The sequence below is a fragment of the Rhinoraja longicauda genome, chromosome 13 (genome assembly GCF_053455715.1).
Source record: "Rhinoraja longicauda isolate Sanriku21f chromosome 13, sRhiLon1.1, whole genome shotgun sequence".
Taxonomy (NCBI): Eukaryota; Metazoa; Chordata; class Chondrichthyes; order Rajiformes; family Arhynchobatidae; genus Rhinoraja; species Rhinoraja longicauda.
Genome location: NC_135965.1, coordinates 23464284 through 23486721, shown reverse-complemented (window position 1 = coordinate 23486721; position 22438 = coordinate 23464284). Strand labels below are relative to the sequence as shown.

General features: G+C 53.5%; 1 protein-coding gene across 5 annotated transcripts; it reads left to right on the top strand.

Moving 5' to 3' along the window:
* Window positions 1-1482: 1482 nt before the first annotated feature.
* LOC144599551 (PHD finger protein 13-like) lies at window positions 1483-21254 on the top strand. Of its 5 annotated transcripts, none has more exons than XM_078410574.1 (6): window positions 1483-1640; window positions 3167-3198; window positions 11746-11838; window positions 15886-16846; window positions 17818-17859; window positions 20597-21254. In XM_078410574.1, the coding sequence occupies exons 1-6, from the start codon at window positions 1607-1609 to the stop codon at window positions 20818-20820; spliced, it is 1386 nt and encodes a 461-aa protein (XP_078266700.1). In that variant the 5' UTR covers window positions 1483-1606; the 3' UTR covers window positions 20821-21254. The 5 variants fall into 5 exon arrangements, with proteins under 5 accessions (XP_078266700.1, XP_078266699.1, XP_078266704.1 ...); XM_078410573.1 differs by having other exon boundaries at window positions 20594-21254; XM_078410578.1 differs by having other exon boundaries at window positions 1499-1632; window positions 20594-21254.
* Window positions 21255-22438: the final 1184 nt, after the last annotated feature.

Here is a 22438-nt window from a genome sequence, read left to right as displayed (position 1 = left end):
CCATTCAATATAATGTCAAAGCCCTCATCTTACAATATAGCTGGATGCCTTGTCTGAAATGCAAGAATATATAAATATATTCTGAGCTGAACACCACAACCTCTTTGAATTGTCCAAATCATAAATCCAGTGATAAAACATACTCCGTCCACTCCAAATTTCCTGGCAATTCACAATCTCAATCAGGCTACAGCAAAACTAGCTCCAAAATCTAACAGAAAGAGTGGTGAAGTAACTCAGGTAGGGCAGCACCTCCGCAGAATATGGATCGTTAACATTTTGGGTCAGGACCCTTCAGTTTTTGTGAGCCAGCATCTACAGTTACATACATCTCCACAAACTACCAAATTAGCTCGAGAAATTAAACAATGCCACAAAACCAAATCACCTAAAAATAGGCAGACGGTGAAATTAAATCATTAAAAAATCATCAGGTTTACAACCTGGTAAGCCTTCCAAAGGGGAATGAGGACATTTGTGGCAACCTTGGAAGTCCAACATGTCAGGAAAATTTAGAGGAAAAACACACAAGACCGGACGCTGCAATCAAACAAAACAAAGCTGGCTAACACCAGTGACAACTCTCAGCATCTGTAGGAATGCTGAAAGAATATGGGAAAACAGGTGGGAGGTGAATAGAGAACAAGGGCAGTTGTGAATGTCACAGGAAGTCCTTGTTTGTTACCTACAGATGTGCTCTAGTTGACGGGCTCCTGGACCGTCAATGCAACTGGTTGGGGAAGAGTTTAAAGCGTGCACACAGTCAGAGAATTGGAGACACCTGTTAAGAACCAGCACCGGCTGAGGGGGCTGAACGGCCGGCTGCGCCCAGCGTTCCCGGAGGGTAAGGCAGCGAGAGAAGCTTAACGTGAGAGCTTGGCGGCCCTGGCTTCCTCACCCACCCGGAGCACAGCAGAATCCCTCAACGTTTTGACTCCGACCGTCTGCTCGCGTCCCCGCCGAGATACCGAGCCGCTCCGTCAGGTCTCCTCCTCCTCTGTCACCTCCAGGGTGAAAGTCGCGACGTTTTAAACTGGGTAACGGCGGGAAAGATCTAAGGCGTGCGGCTCCTTGTCCTGTGGCAGGTGCGATCGCCGTGAGTTGCCCGCCGCCGGCAACATCTCCCACCACAGCCGCCGAGCACCCGGCTCGGTCTGAGGCGCCCGTGCTCCGCCTGCTATTTATAGACGGCAGCCAGAGCGAGGCTGAGAGCGGACGATACCAACTGGCAATCAGCCCCCACGCCACTGCCTAGCGGAACAATGAACACCGAGGAAGCAGATTTAATGTCAATTCCCTCTGTTACAAGGCGATTCATCCATGACATAAGTGAAACAAGATTTCAGGCGTTTGTTATTGGTGTGCGTGGTGAGTGGTGTTGTGTCACTGGAGTTTGCCTCTCACGCTGCCGCGACGCCCCCCTGAGCGGCGGGCAATGGCGCGGCCGGGGCGCGGCTGACGTCATTGAGGGGCGGGCGGAGCGTGGCCGAGGGTGGGATCCGGGTCTGTGGCCGGCGCCGCGCTCCCGCCGCCCCCTCTCCGCCCGGGCCTCCTCCTCCTCCTCCCGCCCGCCCCTTTGTCATCGAGTCGCGGGCTGGGCACCGGCATGACATCTCCGATCAGCAGCCAAGTGTGCGCAGGTGAGGGGGCTGCCGGCGAGTTTGTGATTGTGGGGCTGGCACTTTTGTGGCTTGGGGCAATGGAGAGTGAGTGTGGGGCAGTAGCAGGAGCAGGGGCTGGGCATCTCCATCCCTCCGAATCTCCTTCCCTCCCCTTCCCAGACCTTCTGCTCCCCCCCCCCGTCCCTCTTCCCCCCCCCCCGTCCCTCTTCTCCCCCCCCGTCCCTCTTCTCCCCCCCCGTCCCTCTTCTCCCCCCCCCGTCCCTCTTCTCCCTCCGTCCCTCTGCTCCCCCCCCCGTCCCTCTGCTCCCCCCCCGTCCCTCTGCTCCCACCCCCGTCCCTCTGCTCCCCCCCCGTCCCTCTGCTCCCCCCCCGTCCCTCTGCCCCCCCCCCCCGTCCCTCTGCTCCCCCCCCCGTCCCTCTGCTCCCCCCCCGTCCCTCTGCTCCCCCCCGTCCTTCTGCTCCCCCCCCCCGTCCCTCTGCTTTCCCCCCCCCCCCGTCCCTCTGCTTCCCCCCCCCCCGTCCTTCTGCTCCCCCCCCCCCCCCCCCCCGTCCCTCTGCTCCCCCTGTCCCTCTGCTCCCCCCCCCCGGTCCCTCTGCTCCCCCCCGGTCCCTCTGCCCCCCCCCGGTCCCTCTGCTCCCCCCCCGGTCCCTCTGCTCCCCCCCCCCGGTCCCTCTGCTCCCCCATCTGGTCCCTCTGCTCCCCCCCCCCGTCCCTCTGCTTCCCCCCCCCCCGTCCCTCTGCTCCCCCTCCCTCCCATCTCTTCCCCTCCCTCCCTCCCCCTCCCTCCCTCCCTCCCCCTCCCTCCCTCCCCCTCCCTCCCTCCCCCTCCCTCCCTCCCTCTCCCTCCCTCCCTCCCCCTCCCTCCCTCCCTCCCCCCCTCCCTCCCCCCCCCCCTCCCTCCCCCCCTCCCTCCCTCCCATCTCTTCCTCCCCCTCCCTCCCATCTCTTCCTCCCCCTCCCTCCCATCTCTTCCTCCCCCTCCCTCCCATCTCTTCCTCCCCCTCCCTCCCATCTCTTCCTCCCCGTCTCCCTGCCCGTCCCTCTGCTCCCCCTGCCTCTCACTCCCATCTCTGCCTTTTCCTCCCCGTCTCTCTGCCTGTCCCTCCCCGCTTCTCCCTCCCTCTGCTTCTCTCTCTCTCTCTGCTTCTCTCTCTCTCTCCCTCCCTCTGCCTCTCCTTGTGCATCTGCCTCCCACTGTTTTACTTACATCCTCGGTAAACAAGGGCACGATTTAATCCAGATCTGCACACGGTAGCACGCCCGAGTTGTCTCTCAGACCCCACGTTGACTTGTGAGTGGATCTTTAGGTCTACAAGTTATACTGGTCACTCGCTGCCTTCTTTCGCAACTCCGTATGTGTGTGTCTCTCTCCCTGCTTCTCTGCTACGTGTGTGTGAGTGAGTGAGATTGGTTGTGTCTCTCCTGTGTATGTGTGTGGGGCTCCTTGTGTCTCTCCTGTAGCTGTGTATGAGGCTGCCTGTGTCTCGGTGTTTTCGAGTGTGCATTTTGTTGTAATTAATCTTGAGGCGTTCATATCTTGCAGAGCCGGGATCCGGAGCGGCGGCGATGTCTGAGGTAAGTTCCTACAGTCCAGGATTTATTTTTCTGGTTGTTGTTTTACTGTTCCTTGCGGGAAGCTCAGCATTGTATGTGTAGTGAAGTAGAGCCTTGAGAAGCTCCTGGTATCTGCCAGGCAGTCTGGGAGGAAACGCTGCCGAGGGACGCTGCGTTTGGGGGTTTGTTGGGATCGGTGATGTATTGTAGGGGAGGTGAAGTCGGGCAAATGTAGGAGAGATCGGCGGGGTGGTTCTCCACGGCTCCAGTATTGTCCTCCGGGTCCTGTTTTCGTGGGATAAAGCCCGAGGTGGGCGGTCTGAGCACTTTGGGTACAAGCGCGGCTCAACCGTCGCCATCTTGCCGTTGGATGTCAAAAAAAAGTGAGTGTGGATTCAAACAAAAGGCTGCAAAGAGTGGCTGAAGTGTAGGTGCGAGGAGGGAGCAGGCTGCTCGCACCCCGTTTCGGGAGGGACGGGACAAGTGAGGGTCTCCACTCCATTGCGACCCCCCACCCGAGGCACCAACACCTCCTCCCCCTCCTCCTTTCCAGCTCTGCCCTACACACCGCCTGCTCCCATTGTGCTGCCTTTAGATTATGTTATTTTTAATCTCGCTGTACGGCGGATTTCTGTACTTTTTGACCGGGCTGCGCTCCCCTTCCCCCCCCAGCATGTGTTGGCATGAGCCTACTACCCCCTCCCTCGTTCTGTGTGGGTAGGGGTGGTTGACGGGTATCCGCCTTGAAAATCACCGGCAACGAAGCCAGCTCAGGGTCCCTCCTTCCTTCCCCCTGTCGTCGTCGTGGATCTGGAGCAGGCTCCGTCCAGTGAGTGTCTGGGCGGCGAGATCGCAACCCCGGGCTGCTCTGATGTTGCAAATCCTCCTGCACCCTTTCAATGTTTCTAGCCTGTGCTTTGAACATAATTCGGCTTAAAAAGCAAAACAAGTTAATGGTCCTAAACGAACCCCCCCCCCCCCCCCCCCCTTCTTTTTCAATTGACCTGTCGGGGAGATACAAGACTTCAAATGGTCGCTGATTCGGGAAACTTGCAGATTGTTGCGTTAAAATGTTTCCGTTCCTCTTGGCGGGCGTTGTAACGACCCGATAGTGTAACAGTGAGTGTGACTCCCAACCCTGTGTATGTGTGTGTGCATGCCCGCCCGCCGCTGCCTTCGTCGTTGCTGTTTCTGCAGTTCATCGGGCGCTGCCTACTAGCTGTCTCGTTCGGTGGGACCACAGGCAAGCCCCCCCCTCGTAATACTACCTCCCTCCACCCACCACCCCTTCCGTCCCCCCCACCGCCCTTCCCTTCCTCTCTCCCTCCCTCTATCGCCCCTTCCCTCCCTCCCTCCCTTCCTCTATCGCCCCTTCCCTCCCTCCCTCTATCGCCCCTTCCCTCCCTCCCTCTATCGCCCCTTCCCTCCCTCCCTCTATCGCCCCTTCCCTCCCTCCCTCTATCTTCCCTCCCCTCCCTCCCTCTATCGCCCCTTCCCTCCCTCCCTCTATCGCCCCTTCCCTCCCTCCCTCTATCGCCCCTTCCCTCCCTTCCTCTATCGCCCCTTCCCTCCCTCCCTCTATCGCCCCTTCCCTCCCTCCCTCTATCGCCCCTTCCCTCCCTCCCTCCATCGCCCCTTCCCTCCCTCCCTCCCTCTATCGCTCTTCCCTCCCTCCCCCTATCGCCCCCTCCCTCCCCCTATCGCCCCCTCCCTCCCCCTATCGCCCCTTCCCTCTCTATCGCCCCTTCCCTCCATCCCTCTATCGCCCCTTCCCTCCCTCCCTCTATCGCCCCTTCCCTCCCTCCCTCTATCGCCCCTTCCCTCCCTCCCTCCCTCCCTCTATCGCCCCTTCCCTCCCTCCCTCTATCGCCCCTTCCCTCCCTCCCTCTATCGCCCCTTCCCTCCCTCTATCGCCCCCTCCCTCTATCGCCCCTTCCCTCCCTCTATCGCCCCCTCCCTCCCTCTATCGCCCCCTCCCTCTATCGCCCCTTCCTTCCCATCCTCTATCGCCCCTCCCTCCCCTCCTCCCTCCCCTCCCTCCCTCCTTCCTTCCCTCCCCCCTTCCTTCCCTCCCTCCCTCCCTCTTCCCTCCCTCCCTCCCTCCCTCTTCCCTCCCTCCCTCCCTCTTCCTCCCTCCCCCTCCCCCCTTCCCTCCCTCCCTCTACCGCCCCTTCCCTCCCTCCCTCTACCGCCCCTTCCCTCTATCGCTCCCTCCCTCCATCGCCCCCTCCCTCTATCGCCCCCTCCCTCTATCGCCCCCTCCCTCTACCGCCCCTTCCCTCCCTCCCTCCCTCCCTCTACCGCCCCTTCCTTCCCTCCCTCCACCGCCCCCTCCCTCCCTCCACCGCCCCCTCCCTCCCTCCACCGCCCCCTCCCTCCCTCCCTCTACCGCCCCCTCCCTCCCTCCCTCCCTCTACCGCCCCCTCCCTCCCTCCCTCCCTCTACCGCCCCCTCCCTCCCTCTACCGCCCCCTCCCTCCCTCCCTCCCTCTACCCCCCCCTCCCTCCCTCTACCCCCCCCTCCCTCCCTCTACCCCCCCCTCCCTCCCTCTACCCCCCCCTCCCTCTACCCCCCCCTCCCTCCCTCTACCCCCCCCTCCCTCCCTCTACCCCCCCTCCCTCCCTCCCTCTACCCCTCTACCCCTCCCTCCCTCTACCCCTCTACCCCTCCCTCCCTCTACCCCTCCCTCCCTCTACCCCTCCCTCCCTCTACCCCTCCCTCCCTCTACCCCTCCCTCCCTCTACCGCCCCCTCCCTCCCTCCCTCCCTCTACCGCCCCCTCCCTCCCTCGCCCCCTCCCTCCCTCGCCCCCTCCCTCCCTCCCTCCCTCCCTCCCTCGCCCCCTCCCTCCCTCCCTCCCTCCCTCCCTCCCTCGCCCCCTCCCTCCCTCCCTCGCCCCCTCCCTCCCTCCCTCGCCCCCTCCCTCCCTCCCTCCCTCGCCCCCTCCCTCCCTCCCTCCCTCCCTCCCTCCCTCCCTCCCTCTACCGCCCCCTCCCTCCCTCTACCGCCCCCTCCCTCCCTCTACCGCCCCCTCCCTCTACCGCCCCCTCCCTCCCTCCCTCTACCGCCCCCTCCCTCCCTCCCTCTACCGCCCCCTCCCTCCCTCCCTCCCTCCCTCTACCGCCCCCTCCCTCCCTCCCTCTACCGCCCCCTCCCTCCACCGCCCCCTCCCTCCCTCCCTCTACCGCCCCCTCCCTCCCTCCCTCTACCGCCCCCTCCCTCCCTCCCTCCCTCCCTCCCTCCCTCTACCGCCCCCTCCCTCCCTCCCTCTACCGCCCCCTCCCTCCCTCCCTCCCTTTACCGCCCCCTCCCTCCCTTTACCGCCCCCTCCCTCCCTTTAACGCCCCCTCCCTCCCTTCCTTTACCGCCCCCTCCCTCCCTCCCTCTCTCTACCGCCCCCTCCCTCCCTCTACCGCCCACTCCCTCCCTCTACCGCCCACTCCCTCCCTCTACAGCCCCCTCCCTCCCTCCACCGCCCACTCCCTCCCTCCACCGCCTACTCCCTCCCTCCCTCTACCGCCCCTCCCTCTACCGCCCCCTCCCTCTCCCGCCCCCTCCCGCCCCCTCCCTCTCCCGCCCCCTCCCTCTCCCCTCCCTCCCGCTCCCTCTCCCGCCCCCTCCCTCCCTCCCTCCCTCCCTCCCTCCCTCCCTCCCTCCCTCCCTCCCTCCCTCCCTCCCTCCCTCTCCCGCCCCCCCTCCCTCTCCCGCCCCCCCTCCCTCCCTCTCCCGCCCCCCCTCCCTCCCTCTCCCGCCCCCCCTCCCTCTCCCGCCCCCCCTCCCTCTCCCGCCCCCCCTCCCTCTCCCGCCCCCCCTCCCTCTCCCGCCCCTCCCTCCCTCTCCCGCCCCTCCCTCCCTCTCCCGCCCCCCCCCCCTCCCTCCCTCTCCCGCCCCCCCCCTCCCTCCCTCTCCCGCCCCCCCCCTCCCTCCCTCTCCCGCCCCCCCCCTCCCTCCCTCTCCCGCCCCCCCCCTCCCTCCCTCTCCCGCCCCCCCCCTCCCTCCCTCTCCCGCCCCCCCCCTCCCTCCCTCTCCCGCCCTCTCCCGCCCCCCCCCTCCCTCCCTCTCCCGCCCCCTCCCTCCCTCTCCCGCCCCCTCCCTCCCTCTCCCGCCCCCTCCCTCCCTCTCCCGCCCCCTCCCTCCCTCTCCCGCCCCCTCCCTCCCTCTCCCGCCCCCTCCCTCCCTCTCCCGCCCCCTCCCTCCCTCTCCCGCCCCCTCCCTCCCTCTCCCGCCCCCTCCCTCCCTCCCTCTCCCGCCCCCTCCCTCCCTCCCTCTCCCGCCCTCTCCCGCCCCCTCCCTCCCTCTCTCCCTACCTCCCTCCACCTCCCTCTACCGCCCCCTCCCTCCCTCCCTCTACCGCCCCCTCCCTCCCTCTACCGCCCCCTCCCTCCCTCTACCACTCCCTCCCTCCCTCTACCGCCCCCTCCCTCCCTCCCTCTACCGCCCCCTCCCTCCCTCCCTCTATCGCCCCTTCCCTCCCTCCCTCTATCGCCCCTTCCCTCCCTCTATCGCCCCTTCTTCCCTCCCTCCCTCTATCGCCCCTTCTTCCCTCCCTCCTTCTATCGCCCCTCCTTCTATCGCCCCTTCTTCCCTCCCTCCCTCCCTCGCCCCTCCCTCCCTCGCCCCTCCCTCCCTCCCTCCCTCGCCCCTCCCTCCCTCCCTCCCTCGCCCCTCCCTCCCTCCCTCGCCCCCCTCCCTCGCCCCTCCCTCCCTCCCTCGCCCCTCCTTCTCTACCCTCCCTCCCTCTACCGCCCCTCCTTCTCTCCCTCCCTCTACCACTCCCTCCTTCCAGCGCCCCTTCCCTCTGGAGTGAGAACCCTCGGCTCTTCGCCATTGCTCGCGTTGCTCATGTTATTGCCCCCTCCCCTCCCCTCCCGTGCCTATCTCCCTCTTTTGTTTCCCCGCCTCCTTTTTGCTGGCTTTCCCGGGCTCTCTTTTGATCTCCCCCACTCGTACACCTCCGTCTCCGTATCTCCCTCCTTTGCCTGCCTCCCACTCCCTCTGTCGCTTGTTTTGTTGCAAAGAGCTCGCCATAGGGGATCGCGCGTTGACAAGATGGGGACAAATAAACACAAGAGGTGCCCGATTTTCAGTTGGGACAGGCGGGAGATTTTGTTTCAGAAAGCATGTGGATATTGAGTGCTTACAAACTGCACGGCCGCCCCTCCACTCCAAACACCGAGTTGTGGTGTGGGGAATGTTGATGTGGGCACTGGGGGGGTATTTCCATTGACTGGGGCGGGTACGGGGCATCCGATCGCTATGGCTACACCAAATAATATAGAATGTAAATGGTATGCGTTTTTAAGATGTTCCCGTTGGACATTTTAACGCATTGCGTTGGTTCTTGGGTTCAGCATTGTGTTGTCCGTGGCCCCACCTTATTTTGGTCACTCCACCCCGCCTTCATGGCCAGTACAGATAATGTTGCAAAAACGCAAAGTGCCAGAGGAACTCGTTTGGGTTAAGCAGAATCTCGAGGGAATAGACTGATGATGTTTTGGGTCTGGACCCGTCCTCAGATTGGGGGGGGGGGGGGAGGGGGCGTGAGGGGGGACTAAGCCTGGCAAATGAAAGGCGGTTAATTGGTGATTGAAGGGGGTGGGGGCTAATTGGCAGATGGGGGGATGAAGTAATTGACGAAGGCTAGGTGAAACATGTCGCTGTATAACACTGGTGAGAACAGGTCTGTCACTGTAACACTGGGGTACAGAACTGGTGTGGACGGGTGTCACTATATAACACTGGGGTACAGTACCATTGTGGACAGGTCTGTCACTGTATAACATCGGGTACAGTAGCAGTGGGGATAGGTCTGTCACCGTAGAACACTGGGGTACAGTACTGGTGGGGATGAGTCTGTCGCTATATAAAACTGGGGTGCAATACCAGTGTGGACGGGTCTATCACGGTATAACATTGGGGTACAGTACTGGCGGGAACAGGTCTGTTACTGTATGACACTGGGTACAGTACTAGTATAACATTGGAGTACAGTACTGGGGATAGGGCTGTTATTGTATAACAATGTGGTGAGAGGGTCAGATTTGTTTGTGGGGAAGTAAATAAGATGGTGGATTAACAGTGTTCCACTGCTGTGTCTTACAACAGTGGAGTAAATTGGCTGAATTGTGGTTTATGCTTAGGACACAATGGAGAAAGATGCAATGTGATTGTTATCATACATTCATAGAAATATGCAAAGCAAGACCACTCACTCCAAGGCTGCGTGCTCCATATGACCATGATTTTGTAGATGATGGGCAGCCACTGTTCGTAATACAAATCTACAGCAGTGACATCATCCTGGTAAATCTCTTCCCTCCAGCACCTTTTCTGTAATGTGGTGACCAGAACTGTTTGCTGTCATCTAGATGTGGCTCAGCTGGCTTTCTGATAAACCAATAAGGTACATGGAGTTCATCTGCCTGAGCCATCTCTCTCCTTGTCCTGCTGCCTTCAGGAATCTCTTGTTATATGTTCAAAGATTAAAGATACAGTGTGGAAACGGGCCCTTCAGCCCACCAAATCAACCCCAACAATCGATCACTCCGTATGCTTGCTCTATGTTACCCCACTTTCACATCCTACACATTGGGTACAATTTACAGAAGCCAATTGACTTACAAAGTTACAAACTGTGCGCCTTCGGAGTATGTGAGGAAACCAGAGCTCTCGGAGAAAACCCGTGCGATCGCAGGGAGAACGTTCAAACTCCGTACAGACAGCACCCACAGTCAGGATCGAACTTGGGTATCTGGCACTGTGAGGCAGCAACTCAACCACTGCGCCACTGTGCTGATCCTTGCCTTCCTCCACATTTCCAGATATTGTGCGTCCCACAAACACCACATAAACACCTCCAGTTTAAATTCCATTGGGAATATTTTGGAGGACCAAGAACCCTCTCGGTTGGTGATTCGACACGGTTAAAGTCATTTTAACAGTGGGCGTGTGGATAACAAACTGGAATCTCATTGTTCATCCCTGCACAATGCCAGGATCGTTTGTACTTGGCCCAGTACACCTTCCATTTTGTCTTGGTTGACTGACATTTCAATTTAATAATAGTTAATTGAGGATTTACATTGCCTTTAGAACACCAATAAGTCACATCCAGTTGATGATCTGACCTTTCTCGACATATAGGGTTTAATGGTGTTTTGTATATTGATGGCTAGCAACTTGTTACAGAGACTTAACAATAGCTTCATGTTTATCTGCAGCCATTGAATCATTACTTCCATGCTTCCACATAGTGCACACAGGGTCAGGCCCTTCGGGCACATCTTCTCTGTGCCAATCTAACTAATCCCTTTTGCCTGCATGTGGTTTCTGTCCCTCTATTCCTTATTCCTTATACCGGTGAGATACTTCTGTGCCTGCCCCAAACCTTTGCATCCTTCCCATAGTGTGATGACCAGAACTGCACACCATGCAAAAATGTGGCCTATAGACGTTTTATACTGCTGCAGCATGATCTCCTGATGATGGAGGCAAGCATGTTGTATATGTTCTTAACCACCCTCTCTAGTTTTAGTGCACTATGGACTTGCATCCCAATATCCTTCTGTATGTCAATGGCTCTCTGGGTCCTCCCAATCACTGTATACATCCATCTTGCATTTGACTTTCCAAAAGCAACTTGTCCTGACAAAACTGGAATATTATAGCCTCAACAGGCTGAGAGAAGGGCAGAACAGGCAGCTCAATGTTCCAGGGCACAGATGCTAGAGGTGTGATAGAAATACAAGTATGAAAGGAGGGGTGCTGCCATTTTGATCAGGGAGGACATAAACACAGTGATAGGAGAGGATATTTGTGGGGAATAAACCAGTGAGTTCTACAAGTCGGCCATAAAGGATGATCTCTGATGGAACTGTACTATAGGTCCGAAAAAGCCTGCGGGAATTAGAGGAGCAGATGTTTGGAGAGATTGCAGATAGCTGTAAGAATAATTGCGTAGTGGTAATGGGAGATTTTAATTTCCTTAATATTGAATAGTCATCCATAGTGTTTTTTTTAACTTGAGGAATGATGGGTGCCTAGAACACGCTGTCAGGGGTGATAGTGCAAGCAGATATGATAATAGCATTTAGATAAGACACATGGATAGGCAGGAAAGGAAGGATATGGATCAAGTGCAGGTAGAGGAGACTAGAGGCTCCATGTTCAGCACAGATATCGTGGGCCGAATGTGGTACTGTTCTATGTTCTGTCTTATGCTGGCTTTAGATTCAGCTCATCAGTGAAATATCCTCTTGGCATCCACCATGTCAAGTGCTCTCCATAATCTTGTATCTTCCATGCGTAGAATAACACCATAACCAAGCTACCTATTCCAGTCCATCCGCAACAACTGGACTCTGGAGGTTTATACAGCGGCTGGAGGTAGAATGGCGGAGCTGGTGGGTGGGAGTGGAAATGTGGGCCAGTGTCAGACATCTGATAGGAATCATGACGGGTCATTAGTGGGTCCAGGTGATCGCGGGCTCATCGATCTACCGGAGCAGTTGGGTTGGTTGTCTAAATGGATTTGCCAAGTCTTTGAAACATTACGTTGTTTTATTTTTAGCCACCAAAGAAGAGGCAAAGGACAGTGGAGGACTTCAACCAATTCTGTACCTTTGTGTTGGCGTATGCTGGCTATATTCCATATCCCAAAGAGGTAAGGCTACCCTGCCTGTTCTGCTTGGGTCAGCAGTAAGTTCTCCTGCTTTTTTCCAATTGGTTTCTCTTGAGTAGGATGTTGGTTTAACCTCAATGAAAGTGCAAAAATGTCTAACTAAATAGAACATTCTAGACGAAGGAATGTCTTGACCTTAAACTCCTGGAAAATCTGCCAGAGGAACTCTCCCTTATTAAACTTTTGTATATCAGTGGTTTGACCTCAGCAGAAGGATTGTGTCCCATTCGGGGCTCCACACATTAGGAAGGATATTAAAGTGTTGGAAAGAATGCAGATGAGATTTAGCAATGTAGTCCTGTGAATGGAAGTTTCACTTGGTTGGAGAGACTGGGGGAGAAGGGCTGCTCTCTAGAGCAGAGGAGGTCAGTTCATAATCATCAGTCAGTGTTGATTAGGAGTTTAGGAGTCATGTTGCAGTTATATAAGACGTTAGTGTGGCCACATTTATTATTGTGTTTATTGAGTATTGTGTTCAGTTTTGGTCATCATGTTATTGGAAAGATGTTATCAAGCTGGAAAGGGTGCAGGGAGGATTTACGAGGATGTTGCCAGGACTCGAGGGCTTGAGCTATTGGGAGAGATTGAGCAAACTGGGTCTTTATTCCTTGGAGCGCAGGAACCTGAGGGGTGATCTTATAGAGGTTTTGCAAAATCACGAGAGGAATAGATCGGGTAAACGCACAGAAAACATTTGCCCAGAATAGGGGAATCGAGAACCAGAGGACATTGGTTTAAGGTGAGGGGGGAAAAATTTAATAGGAACCTGAGGAGTAACTTTATTACACAAAGGATGGTGGGTGTGCGGAACGGGCTGCTGGAGGAGGTAGTTGAGGTAGGGACTATCGCAACATTTAAGAAACATTTAAACAGGTCAATGGATAGGATAGACACTAAATGCTGGAGTAACACAGCGGGACAGGCAGCATCTCTGGAGAGAAGGAATGGGTAACATTTCGGGTCGAGACCCTTCTTCAGACTCTTAAATGGATAGGATAGGTTTGGAGGGATAAGGGCCAAATGCAGGCAGGTGGGACCAGGGAAATGTTGGTCGGCGGGGTAAGTTGGGCCGGAGGGCCTGTTTCCACGCTGTATGAATCTGTGAGAGGCTTCAGCAGATAAATCAAGAGACAATGTTTCCAGTGGCAAGAGAGTACTTGTCGCTGGACAATATGGATTGCAGGGAGTAGCAAAGGAGCGGCCGGGCTAGTGAGAATCTTTTTTACACCATAAATTGTTGTGACTTGAGACATGGCGAATGAAACGGTGGTGAAGGTCGATTCAACAGGAACCAGATAAATGGAGCAGGATCCTCTGTATGGATATGGGGCTGGTGGATGGGCTCTTTCCAAGGGTTGACATAGACCTGATGGACTGCATAGCCTCCTGCTTCAAAATGCCATGATTCTTTTGTTTTAAATAAAAATGAGGAACAGATGGTTTGGATTCTTGCCAAGGCAAATCGCATTTGAAACCATCTCAAGGGACTGGTTGTTTCCAAGAGTGGTCAATGGTTTGTTTAGCTGATGTCTGAATGACGGGACATGTTGGTTGGCGGGGTAAGTTGGGCCGAAGGGCCTGTTTCCACGCTGTATGAATCTAAAACTTCAGCAGATAAATCAAGAGAAAATACTTCCAGTGGCAGAACAAGGATGGTCACGGGTCTGTACTCCACTTTCACATGGTCCAGTATTTTAATAATATACAGGTACACCACCGATTTACCAGCATATGATGGTCCGGCACCTCCTTTATTCCAGACAAAATTCCGAGAGCATTGTGTGTGGAGCACGCTCTTTTGGGACATGTGCCTCTGTCCTGAAAGAGTTAATTGTTTACTTCTGTGTTAATTCTTTATTTAAGTTTCCAGCAGTCCATGGTGCTTTAGAGACACAGGAGGGGTATAATTAGTGGGTCAGAGATGGATTGTTGAATTATTACGTGACCTCTGTTGGTCTGGCAAAATGGATAATCCAACAAGGCTCTGGAACCATAGGTGCAAGAAAATTGATGGTGTACCTGTACTCTATCACAGGGTTCACCTGCTTGATGTGGTTTTACGTCAATACTCCCCATGGATGGCTGAAAAATGCATCTGGTGAAAATGATCATTTCCCTTTTACATTGGCTAACGTTCTTCCACCAACAGCTCTGCCTAAGACTGGCCAAAATTGGTATTACCTTTTACTGCACACAAACCTGCCGTGTATCTTTCTGAATAAGGGTCCTGACCTGAAATGTCACCTATCTGCATTCACCAGAGATGCTGCCTGACCCGCTGAGTTACTCCAACGTGTTGTGTCTGTTTTTGTAAACCAGCATCTGCAGTTCCTTGTATCCACATATATCTTTGCATCTTGGTTTGTGGCAAGTGTTTACATCAGCCTCCCCACTGGTATTCTCCTGCAGACATTGACTGTGGGTTTTTGGTCAAACACAACACCCATCTGCTGGGGAGGTATGGTGCCAGAATTGATTCTGAATTGGGCTCCTTTGTACATTCCAGGATGGGAGAACAGCTACTCACCCAAATAATATGCAAAGTGCTGGAGTAACTTTGTGGGGCAAACAGTATCTTTGGAGAATATGGAAAGGTGACGTTTCGGGTTGGGACCCTTTTTCAGACTGTGATTTCAGATCCTCTGCGATTCTAGTTTCTTGCCCAATGCATGTATCTGAAAAGAAAAGGATGGGTATAAAATGTATTTACAGAGCAGGAAAAGAACATGGTCCACAAGGAACTGCAGATGCAGGTTTAAGAAGTGTCCAAACCCGAAACACCATATTTGTTCTCCAGGGATACTGCCTGAACAGCTGAGTTACTCCAGCTCTTTGGTTTATATGTTCTAGTCGATACTTTATGCATTTTGGGAGTTTCCTCCATCTCTCCATCTCTCCACCCCTCCATCTCATCCTATCAGCACATCTTTCTACTTCAGTCTGAAGAAGGGCCTTGACCCGATACGTCACCCATTCCTTCTCGCCAGAGATGCTGCCTGTCCCGCTGAGTTACTCCAGCATTTTGTGTCTACCATCTATCTACTTCCTTCTCCCTCATGAATTTATCTAACTCCCTCTTAAATGCATCAATACTATTCTAAGACAGCATGACGTGTTGTCATGTTTCTTTTTGCTAATTCTTTACTGAATTTATTAGACTTTGACTTACTGAATTACTTCGTAAACTAGCATCTGCAGTTCATTTTTTCTGCATTACTATATACTCTGACCACAATGGCAAATAGCTGGAAGTGCATTTAAATGAAAATCGTCCTGCTTTTCGTGACAGCAGCTTTCTCCCCGTCCAAATCTCAACTTTATCACCTATCCTTTTCTCTCCCCTTCTCTTTCCTGTTTCCCCCATAGCGAGCACACATTTCTCCCACTCCCCCTCTGCCCCTTCAACCTATATCTCTCCCTCCAGTTTTAGATTTCACTCCTTCTCTTCTCTCTGTATCTGATATCCCCATTGTCATTTACTCTACCCAAGTGTCCAGCTCGCTTGTATTCACCTATCACTTGTCAGCCTATCCTCCACCCCCACCTCTTTTTTTTTTTCTTCCAGTTGTGATCCGGCTACTCCCTCAGCCTGGATTAGAGGGTATTAGCTTCAGGGAGAAGTTGGGTAGACCTGGATTGTTTCTCTGGAATGTTGGAGGTTGAAGGGAGACTTGATAAAATTATGAAAGGAATAGTCAGATCCCTTTTTCCCAGGGTGGAAATGTCCAACACTTGAGGGCAAAGCTGTATGGTGAGAGGGGGAAGTTTTTTACACAGAAAGTTGCGGCATCTGGGACACAATGCCAGGTGGTGGTGGAGACAGACACGATAGTGGCATTTAAGAGGCTTTTAGGTAGGTGCAGGGAATGGAGGCAAATTGATCACATGCAGGCAGATGAAACCAGTTTAACATGGCATCATGTTCGGCACAAACACATGCTGTACTGTTCTATGTTTAACTGTTAATGTTGTCTGAGTTCCTCCAGCACTTTGTGTTTTAATTACTGTTCTGTCCTTCTCCATCCTCAGCATGACCCCTGGGCACACGCCAGCCTGAGTCCTCGCAACAGCACTGGCAGCACCCTAGACAGCGACAGCTGGGAGTCCTCGCGCTCGTCAGACTCCCACGTGCTGCACTGCGGCAGGAAACTAAAGTGTGCGGGTGCCAAAGATGGGGCAAAGCGGGGGAAGGTGGACGGCCTGTGGCTGGAACGGCCTGGGTTCTCCAGCTCACTCTTCAACACCCCAGAGAAGTTTAAGTCCGAGAAGCCGAAGAAGAAGATCTCCTCGAAGAAAGCTAGTCTGGAAGGTGCACAGAGGAGGAAGAGTGCTGAAGGTGGGAAGAGAATGGGCTTGGAAAGCATCAAGAAGGTGCTGGAAGTGTCCCGACCTCCCGCCCAGCTTCCCAAAGCAGTTGAGACCCGGCCTACTGTCGAGAAGATGCCGCAGAGCGACACGGAGTCCGACGAGGAAACGCTGAAGATCGCCCTGCAGGCCAAAGAGATCTGCAAGCCGGCCCCAGTGCTGGAGGAGGTTAAGGAGCAGGCAGTAGATCCTGGGATAACCCCAGTGAGTGAGCCAGAGAAAGAGGTCATGACAGACCAGGGGGAGATGAAGCAGCCAGGTGGAAAGGAGCAGGTAGAAGGTCAGAATGTGGAACATCAGTCGGAGGTAGATCAGCCAGTGCGAGATCAGTCAATGGAAGATCAGCCGGTGGGAGATCAGCCAATGGAAGATCAGCTGGTGGAAGATCAGCCAATGGAAGATCAGCCGGTGGGAGATCAGCCAATGGAAGATCAGCCAGTGGGAGATCAGTCAATGGAAGATCAGCCGGTGGAAGATCAGTCAATGGAAGATCAGCTGGTGGGAGATCAACCGGTGAAAGATCAGCCGGCGGAAGATCAGCCAGTGGAAAATCAGAAGGAGGAGGAGGAGGAGGACAGGAACAAGCCAGAGTCTGGAGTGTTGAATGGGACCACAGTCAATTCAGGTAAGGGCAGTGACCTTGTGATGTAAGCATTTGCTGAATATAAAGCATATGGTAGGCTACAGTGTACAATCATGGGACCTGGCATTACCAGAATACAGCACGGAAACAGACCCTTCGGTCCAACTCGTCCGTGCCATACCCAGATGCTCCATCTAAATAGTCCCATTTGGCCCATATCCCCCCCAACCTTTCCCATCCATGTACCTGTCCAAGTAACAATTAAATGTGGTTATAGCACCTGCCTCAGCTCGTTCCATATACTCCCCTCTTCCCCCCCCCCCCCGTGTGAAAAAGACTTTCAGATTGGCAGTCTGAAGGATCTTAACCTAAAATGTCATTTATTCATGTTCTCCAGAGATGCTGCCTGACCTGCTGAGTTACTCCACAACAAGTCAAGTCAAGTCAAATTTATTTGTCACATACACATACTCGATGTGCAGTGAAATGAAAGTGGCAATGCCTGCGGGTTGTGCACAAAAAAAATGCCTGCGGGTTGTGCCCTTTTGTGTATTAACTAGCATCTGCAGATCTTTATTTCTGTTATCATACACAGAACAGTACAGCACAAGAACAGGCTCTATGGCACCCAATATATGTGCCGATCATGATGCCAACACCAAGTCTTATCTGCCTGTACATGATCCATATCCCTACCATCAACCTGGAGTGATCTGGTGCTCTGCCCACTTGGGCTTGAAGTGTTAACTCAGTGTAAAGACTAACCGATGGGTTTAAGTTGGGCAAGAGTGTTAAGGACTGCAGACCAGGCGAGGTTAAGTTGACTATGATCCTGTTGAATCGGTACATGTACAAGGGGGCGAAGGCCCCTACAGTTCATGACTTGATTGTAATCATGTATCGTCTTTTCACTGACTGGATAGCACGCAATAAAAAAAAAGTTTTTCACTGTACTTCAGTGCACGTGTAAACATGCACAATAAACTAAACTAAACTGAGGTTTTATCCCACAGAACCTCCGGATCCAGAACCGACAGAAAATCTCAAAATTGAAGGTAAGTCTGAAGGTGGTCCAACTTAGTGTGTGTACTTGAGATGAAAATTGGACTAGTTTAATCAGGCCAGGAAAAGAATAGTATCAGAATTTTTTTTAAAGACCACGTGGTGTTCAGAGGGAGAGAGAGAGAAAGAATTATAGAAACATAGAAAATAGTTGCAGGATTAGGCCATTCAGCCCTTTGAACCAGCACAGCCATTCAATATGATCATGGTTGATCATCAAAAATCAGTACCCTGTTCCTGCTTTCTCCCCATATCCCTTGATTCTGTTCGCCCTAAGAGCTATATCTAACTCTCTCTTGAAAACATCCAGTGAATTGGCCTCCTGCCTTCTGTGGCAGAGAATTCCACAGATTCACAACCCCTCTGGGTGAAAAAGTTTTTCCTCATCTCAGTCCTAAATGGCTTACCCCTTATTCTTACACTGTGACCCCTGGTTCTGGACTCCCCCAACATCGGGAACATTTTTCCTTCATCTAGTCTGTCCAATTCCTGAAGAATTATATATATGTTTCTAAAAGATCCCCTCTCACCTTTCTCAATTCCAGTGTATACAAGCCCAGTCAATCCATTCTTTCATGTCAGTCCCGCCATCCCGGGAATTAACCTGGTGAACCTACGCTGCCCTCCTTCTGAAGAAGGGTCGTGACCCGAAACATCACCCATCGTGACTCGAAACGTCACCCAATGCTGCCTGACCCGCTGAATTACTCCAGCACTTTGTGTCTATCTTAAGAAGTGTCTTACACTGATTGGAGAGTTGTGAGCTACCCAGCTGGTGCATGTTTTGTGTGCACTTGGGAGTATTTTCTCAGCCCAGCAACAACGGCAGGGCGATATCTTACACCTCCCACACCCACCTCCTGTCCTGGCCCCTCCACACTGCAACTGATTATCAGCTGATACGTTTGTGTTTGAGACCATGGCGTGGGTGTTTATCCAGGGCCTTCTAATTGCAGGCTGGGAGTGTTCTCTTCCGGGGTAGTCGGACGGTGTAGTCTCGGGTGTCCCCTGGGGAAGTCTCCTGGACTACTCCTGGGTGTCTCCTGGTCTACTCCTGCGGTAGACTCCTGGTGTACTGCTGGGGTAGTCAGCTGGTGTACTCCTAGGGTAGTCACCTGGTGTACACCTGGGGTAGTCAGCTGGGGAATGGTGATGGAATTTAATACAGAGAAATGTGAGGCGTTATATTGTGGGAAGTCCAACATGGGCGGGTCCAACACAATGACAGTTGTAGAGCAGAGGAATCTAGGAGTGCAGGAATATGGTTCCTCGAAGGTGGAGTCGCAGATAGTTTGGGTGGTCAAAAAGACTTTTGGCACATTGGCCTTCATCAGTCAGAGCATTGAGTATGGAAGTTAGGAGGTCATGTTGCAGTTGTATAAGACGTTGTTAGTGAGGCTGCATTTAGAGTATTGTGTTCAGTTCTGGGCATCATGTTGTAGAAAACATGTCAAGCTGGAAAGGGTACAGATTTACGAGAATGTTGCCAGGACTAGAGGGTCAGTAGGCTGGGATTCTTCCTTGGAGCGCAGGCGAATGGGGGATGATCTTATAGAGGTGTATAAAATCATGAGAGGAATAGATTGGGTAGATGCACCGAGTCTCTTGGCCAGAGTAGCGGAATTGAGGACCAAAGGTGAAGGGGAAAAGATTTAATAGGAGTCTGAGGGGTAACCTTTTCATACAAATGGTGATGGGTGTAGGAACAGGCTGCCAGAGGAGGTAGTTGAAGCAGGGACTATCCCAACATTTAAAAACAGTAAGATAGGTACATGGATAGGAAGGGTATGGAGGGATATGGACCAAATGCGAGCATGTGGGACTAGTGCAGCTGGGAAATGGTGGCGTGAGCAAGCTGGGCCGAAGGGCCTGTTTCCACACTGTATCGCTCTATGACTCTAGTCACCTGGTGTACTCCTGAAGTAGTCTCCTGGACATGTTAGACCACCCGAGGGTTGTTAGCAACCAACTCATTGGTATGCGATTTGACTGGCATACCAGAGCCAGACTCAGGAAGGATGACAGATGGGGAAGGATGACCTACCTGCCTTCACGGACACCCAAGAGGCAGTGGGTGGTTCCAGTGGCAGTGGAGTATGGAGTGGGTTTCTGCAAGGAGTTAATGGGGCAGTTGTCTTTAGCAATGCCGTGGGTAAACAGGAAGAGAATTTGAATGCTGCACATACGAGTATATTGCCAGGACTCAAGGGGCCCGAGCTGTAAGGAGAGGATGGGCAGGCTAGGAATCTATTTGTTGGAGCACAGGAGGCTGTGGGGTGATCATACAAAGGCATATTAAATCATGAGGGGGATGGATAGGGTGAATGTACAGTCATTTATAAATAGTAGGGGAATCGTGAACTAGAGGCATAGATTTTAAGCGAGAGGAACCTGAGGGGCAACTTTACCCCCACAGAGGGATATGGAACAAGCTGTCAGAGGAGGTAGTTGAGGCTGGTACAATGACAGCATTTAAAAGACACTTGGACAAGTACAACGGGCCCATCACTAGCCCACTGTTTCAGTGCTGTATAACTTTGTAATCTCAATGACTAGCTGCTCAATGACAGCAAAAATAATGGGAGGGATATGGGTGATCAGGTGCAAATGGGGTTAGTTTAGATGAAGTATCTTGGTTGGGATGGATGAGTTGGGTGTTCTTGCTCTATGGCTCTATCCGCACTGGATATTGTACATATCTTCCATTCACTGATTGTTTCCTTTCAGAAGACGATTCCTGGGATCTGATCACGTGTTTCTGTATGAAGCCTTTTGCGGGCAGACCGATGATTGAATGCAACGAGTGTGGCACCTGGATCCACCTGTCCTGTGCTAAGATCAGAAAAGCGAACGTACCCGAGGTCTTCATCTGCCAGAAATGCAAGGACTCCAAGCAAGACATCAGGAGGTCAAACCGGGCTCGGACCGGGCCCAAGAAACGATTCAGTGAGTAGCCGGGTGATTCTGGCTGGTCTCATGGACAATCAGGAACACTTGGAACTGTGAAACCCTTTGGTTCTGGTCCTACGTGGAAGATATGCCTTTCAGACGAGGCACAATGGTGCAGGATTCACCGTGCATTGAATGTGTACATAATCCAAGCCCGCCCTTCAGTCCATCTGACCCGTCGTACCTTGTTTCTTTGGTGGAGTTCTTATTAAAATCTGGGACTTGGAGACTGGGACCAAGGCGGCAAGATGTTCCACGCCATCCTATTTAAGGGTCTGTGGTTTCACTGACTTTGAAGCAGGACTTCAATGTAAAGAGATGCCATAGATTATTTGTTACTGGAAATGGAGCCTGCCCATTGTCAATGGAACGGTTGGTGGGTGGGAATGGGTTGGGTTGTGGTTTATGGTGAGGGGCATGGGACTCTACTGGAGCTGGTAAGGGGGTGGGGGGGTTGGGAGTGGAAGCATCCGAACATCCTTTTTAGAGCCGTGTGATGTGCACGAAGCCTGTCGAGGGGGAACACAAAGATATTGGCTCCTCCTGTGTCCGGGATGTTGTTCACTGTCCACCAAAGGTCACGTGAGTAGCCCTAGGTCCAGGTTTGAGAAAGTCCAGGCTTCCATGGTTAACGTTGGAAGTTGGGCTATGATTCAATAGCCCAACTTGGTAACTCCACGCACCCCAGCCAGTATATTGTTATAAAAAGAAGTGCAATTAAAGTTTGAGAATTGTTGCCCATTGAATGATAGGGATGAGAAGTTTATGATCGTCCTGTTTTCAGACAATGGACTCAACAAGACACTGGCTGCGTCTTTGTCCAAGGTGTATCATCAGCCTGAGAAGGGTCAGCAGCAACGGAGCGGTCACCTCGATGAAGTGCTCCACATTCACTGAGCCTCTGCATAACTGTCCCTGGCCTTACCTGTGCCTGATGTGTGCAAGTGTCGAAGGGCCTAATGCTAAACGGCCAGCTGTGATGAAGAAGGGCAGAGATCGTGGGTGCCGCAGTGTTTGGCCAAGTCACAGCTCGATCGCCTAGCCAAGGTGTCTCCAGTTCTGCACTGCCTTATTCCAATCTTTGGCCACCCAGCCAAATTGGTCTGCGACCGCCTCTGCCTTCTTCTCTGTCCCCACCACTGTAGGATGAAGAAACAAGAAATTGCAGATTCTGTTTTATACACAAAAGGACACAATGCTGGAGTAACTTAGCAGATTAGGCCGCATATCTGGAGAACATGAATAGGTGATGTTGAGCCTCAATCCGAAATATCATCTATCCATGTTCTCCAGAGATGCTGCCCGACCCATTGATTTACTCCAGCACTTTGTGTTCCACCACCGAAGACGCTGACTGGCCCACACTGTTCCCAGTTAACCAGGTGGATGTAAGGCAGGGCAGGGGGGGGGGGGGGGGGGGGAGTTGGCTGCTTGTGACTAATGGAGGTGTATTTAACGGTAGAGACTGGGGTAACTAGTACAGCCCAGAGGGTGTGGGTCCAATCCAACTCACCAGGCACCACCCTCTCGCTCTGTTCCCGGCATCTTGGAGTGGGTATAATTGTCACTGAGCAGACAATTTAGGTACAGATCTTGCTGGGAGAGTTTTAACCACGTTCCAGG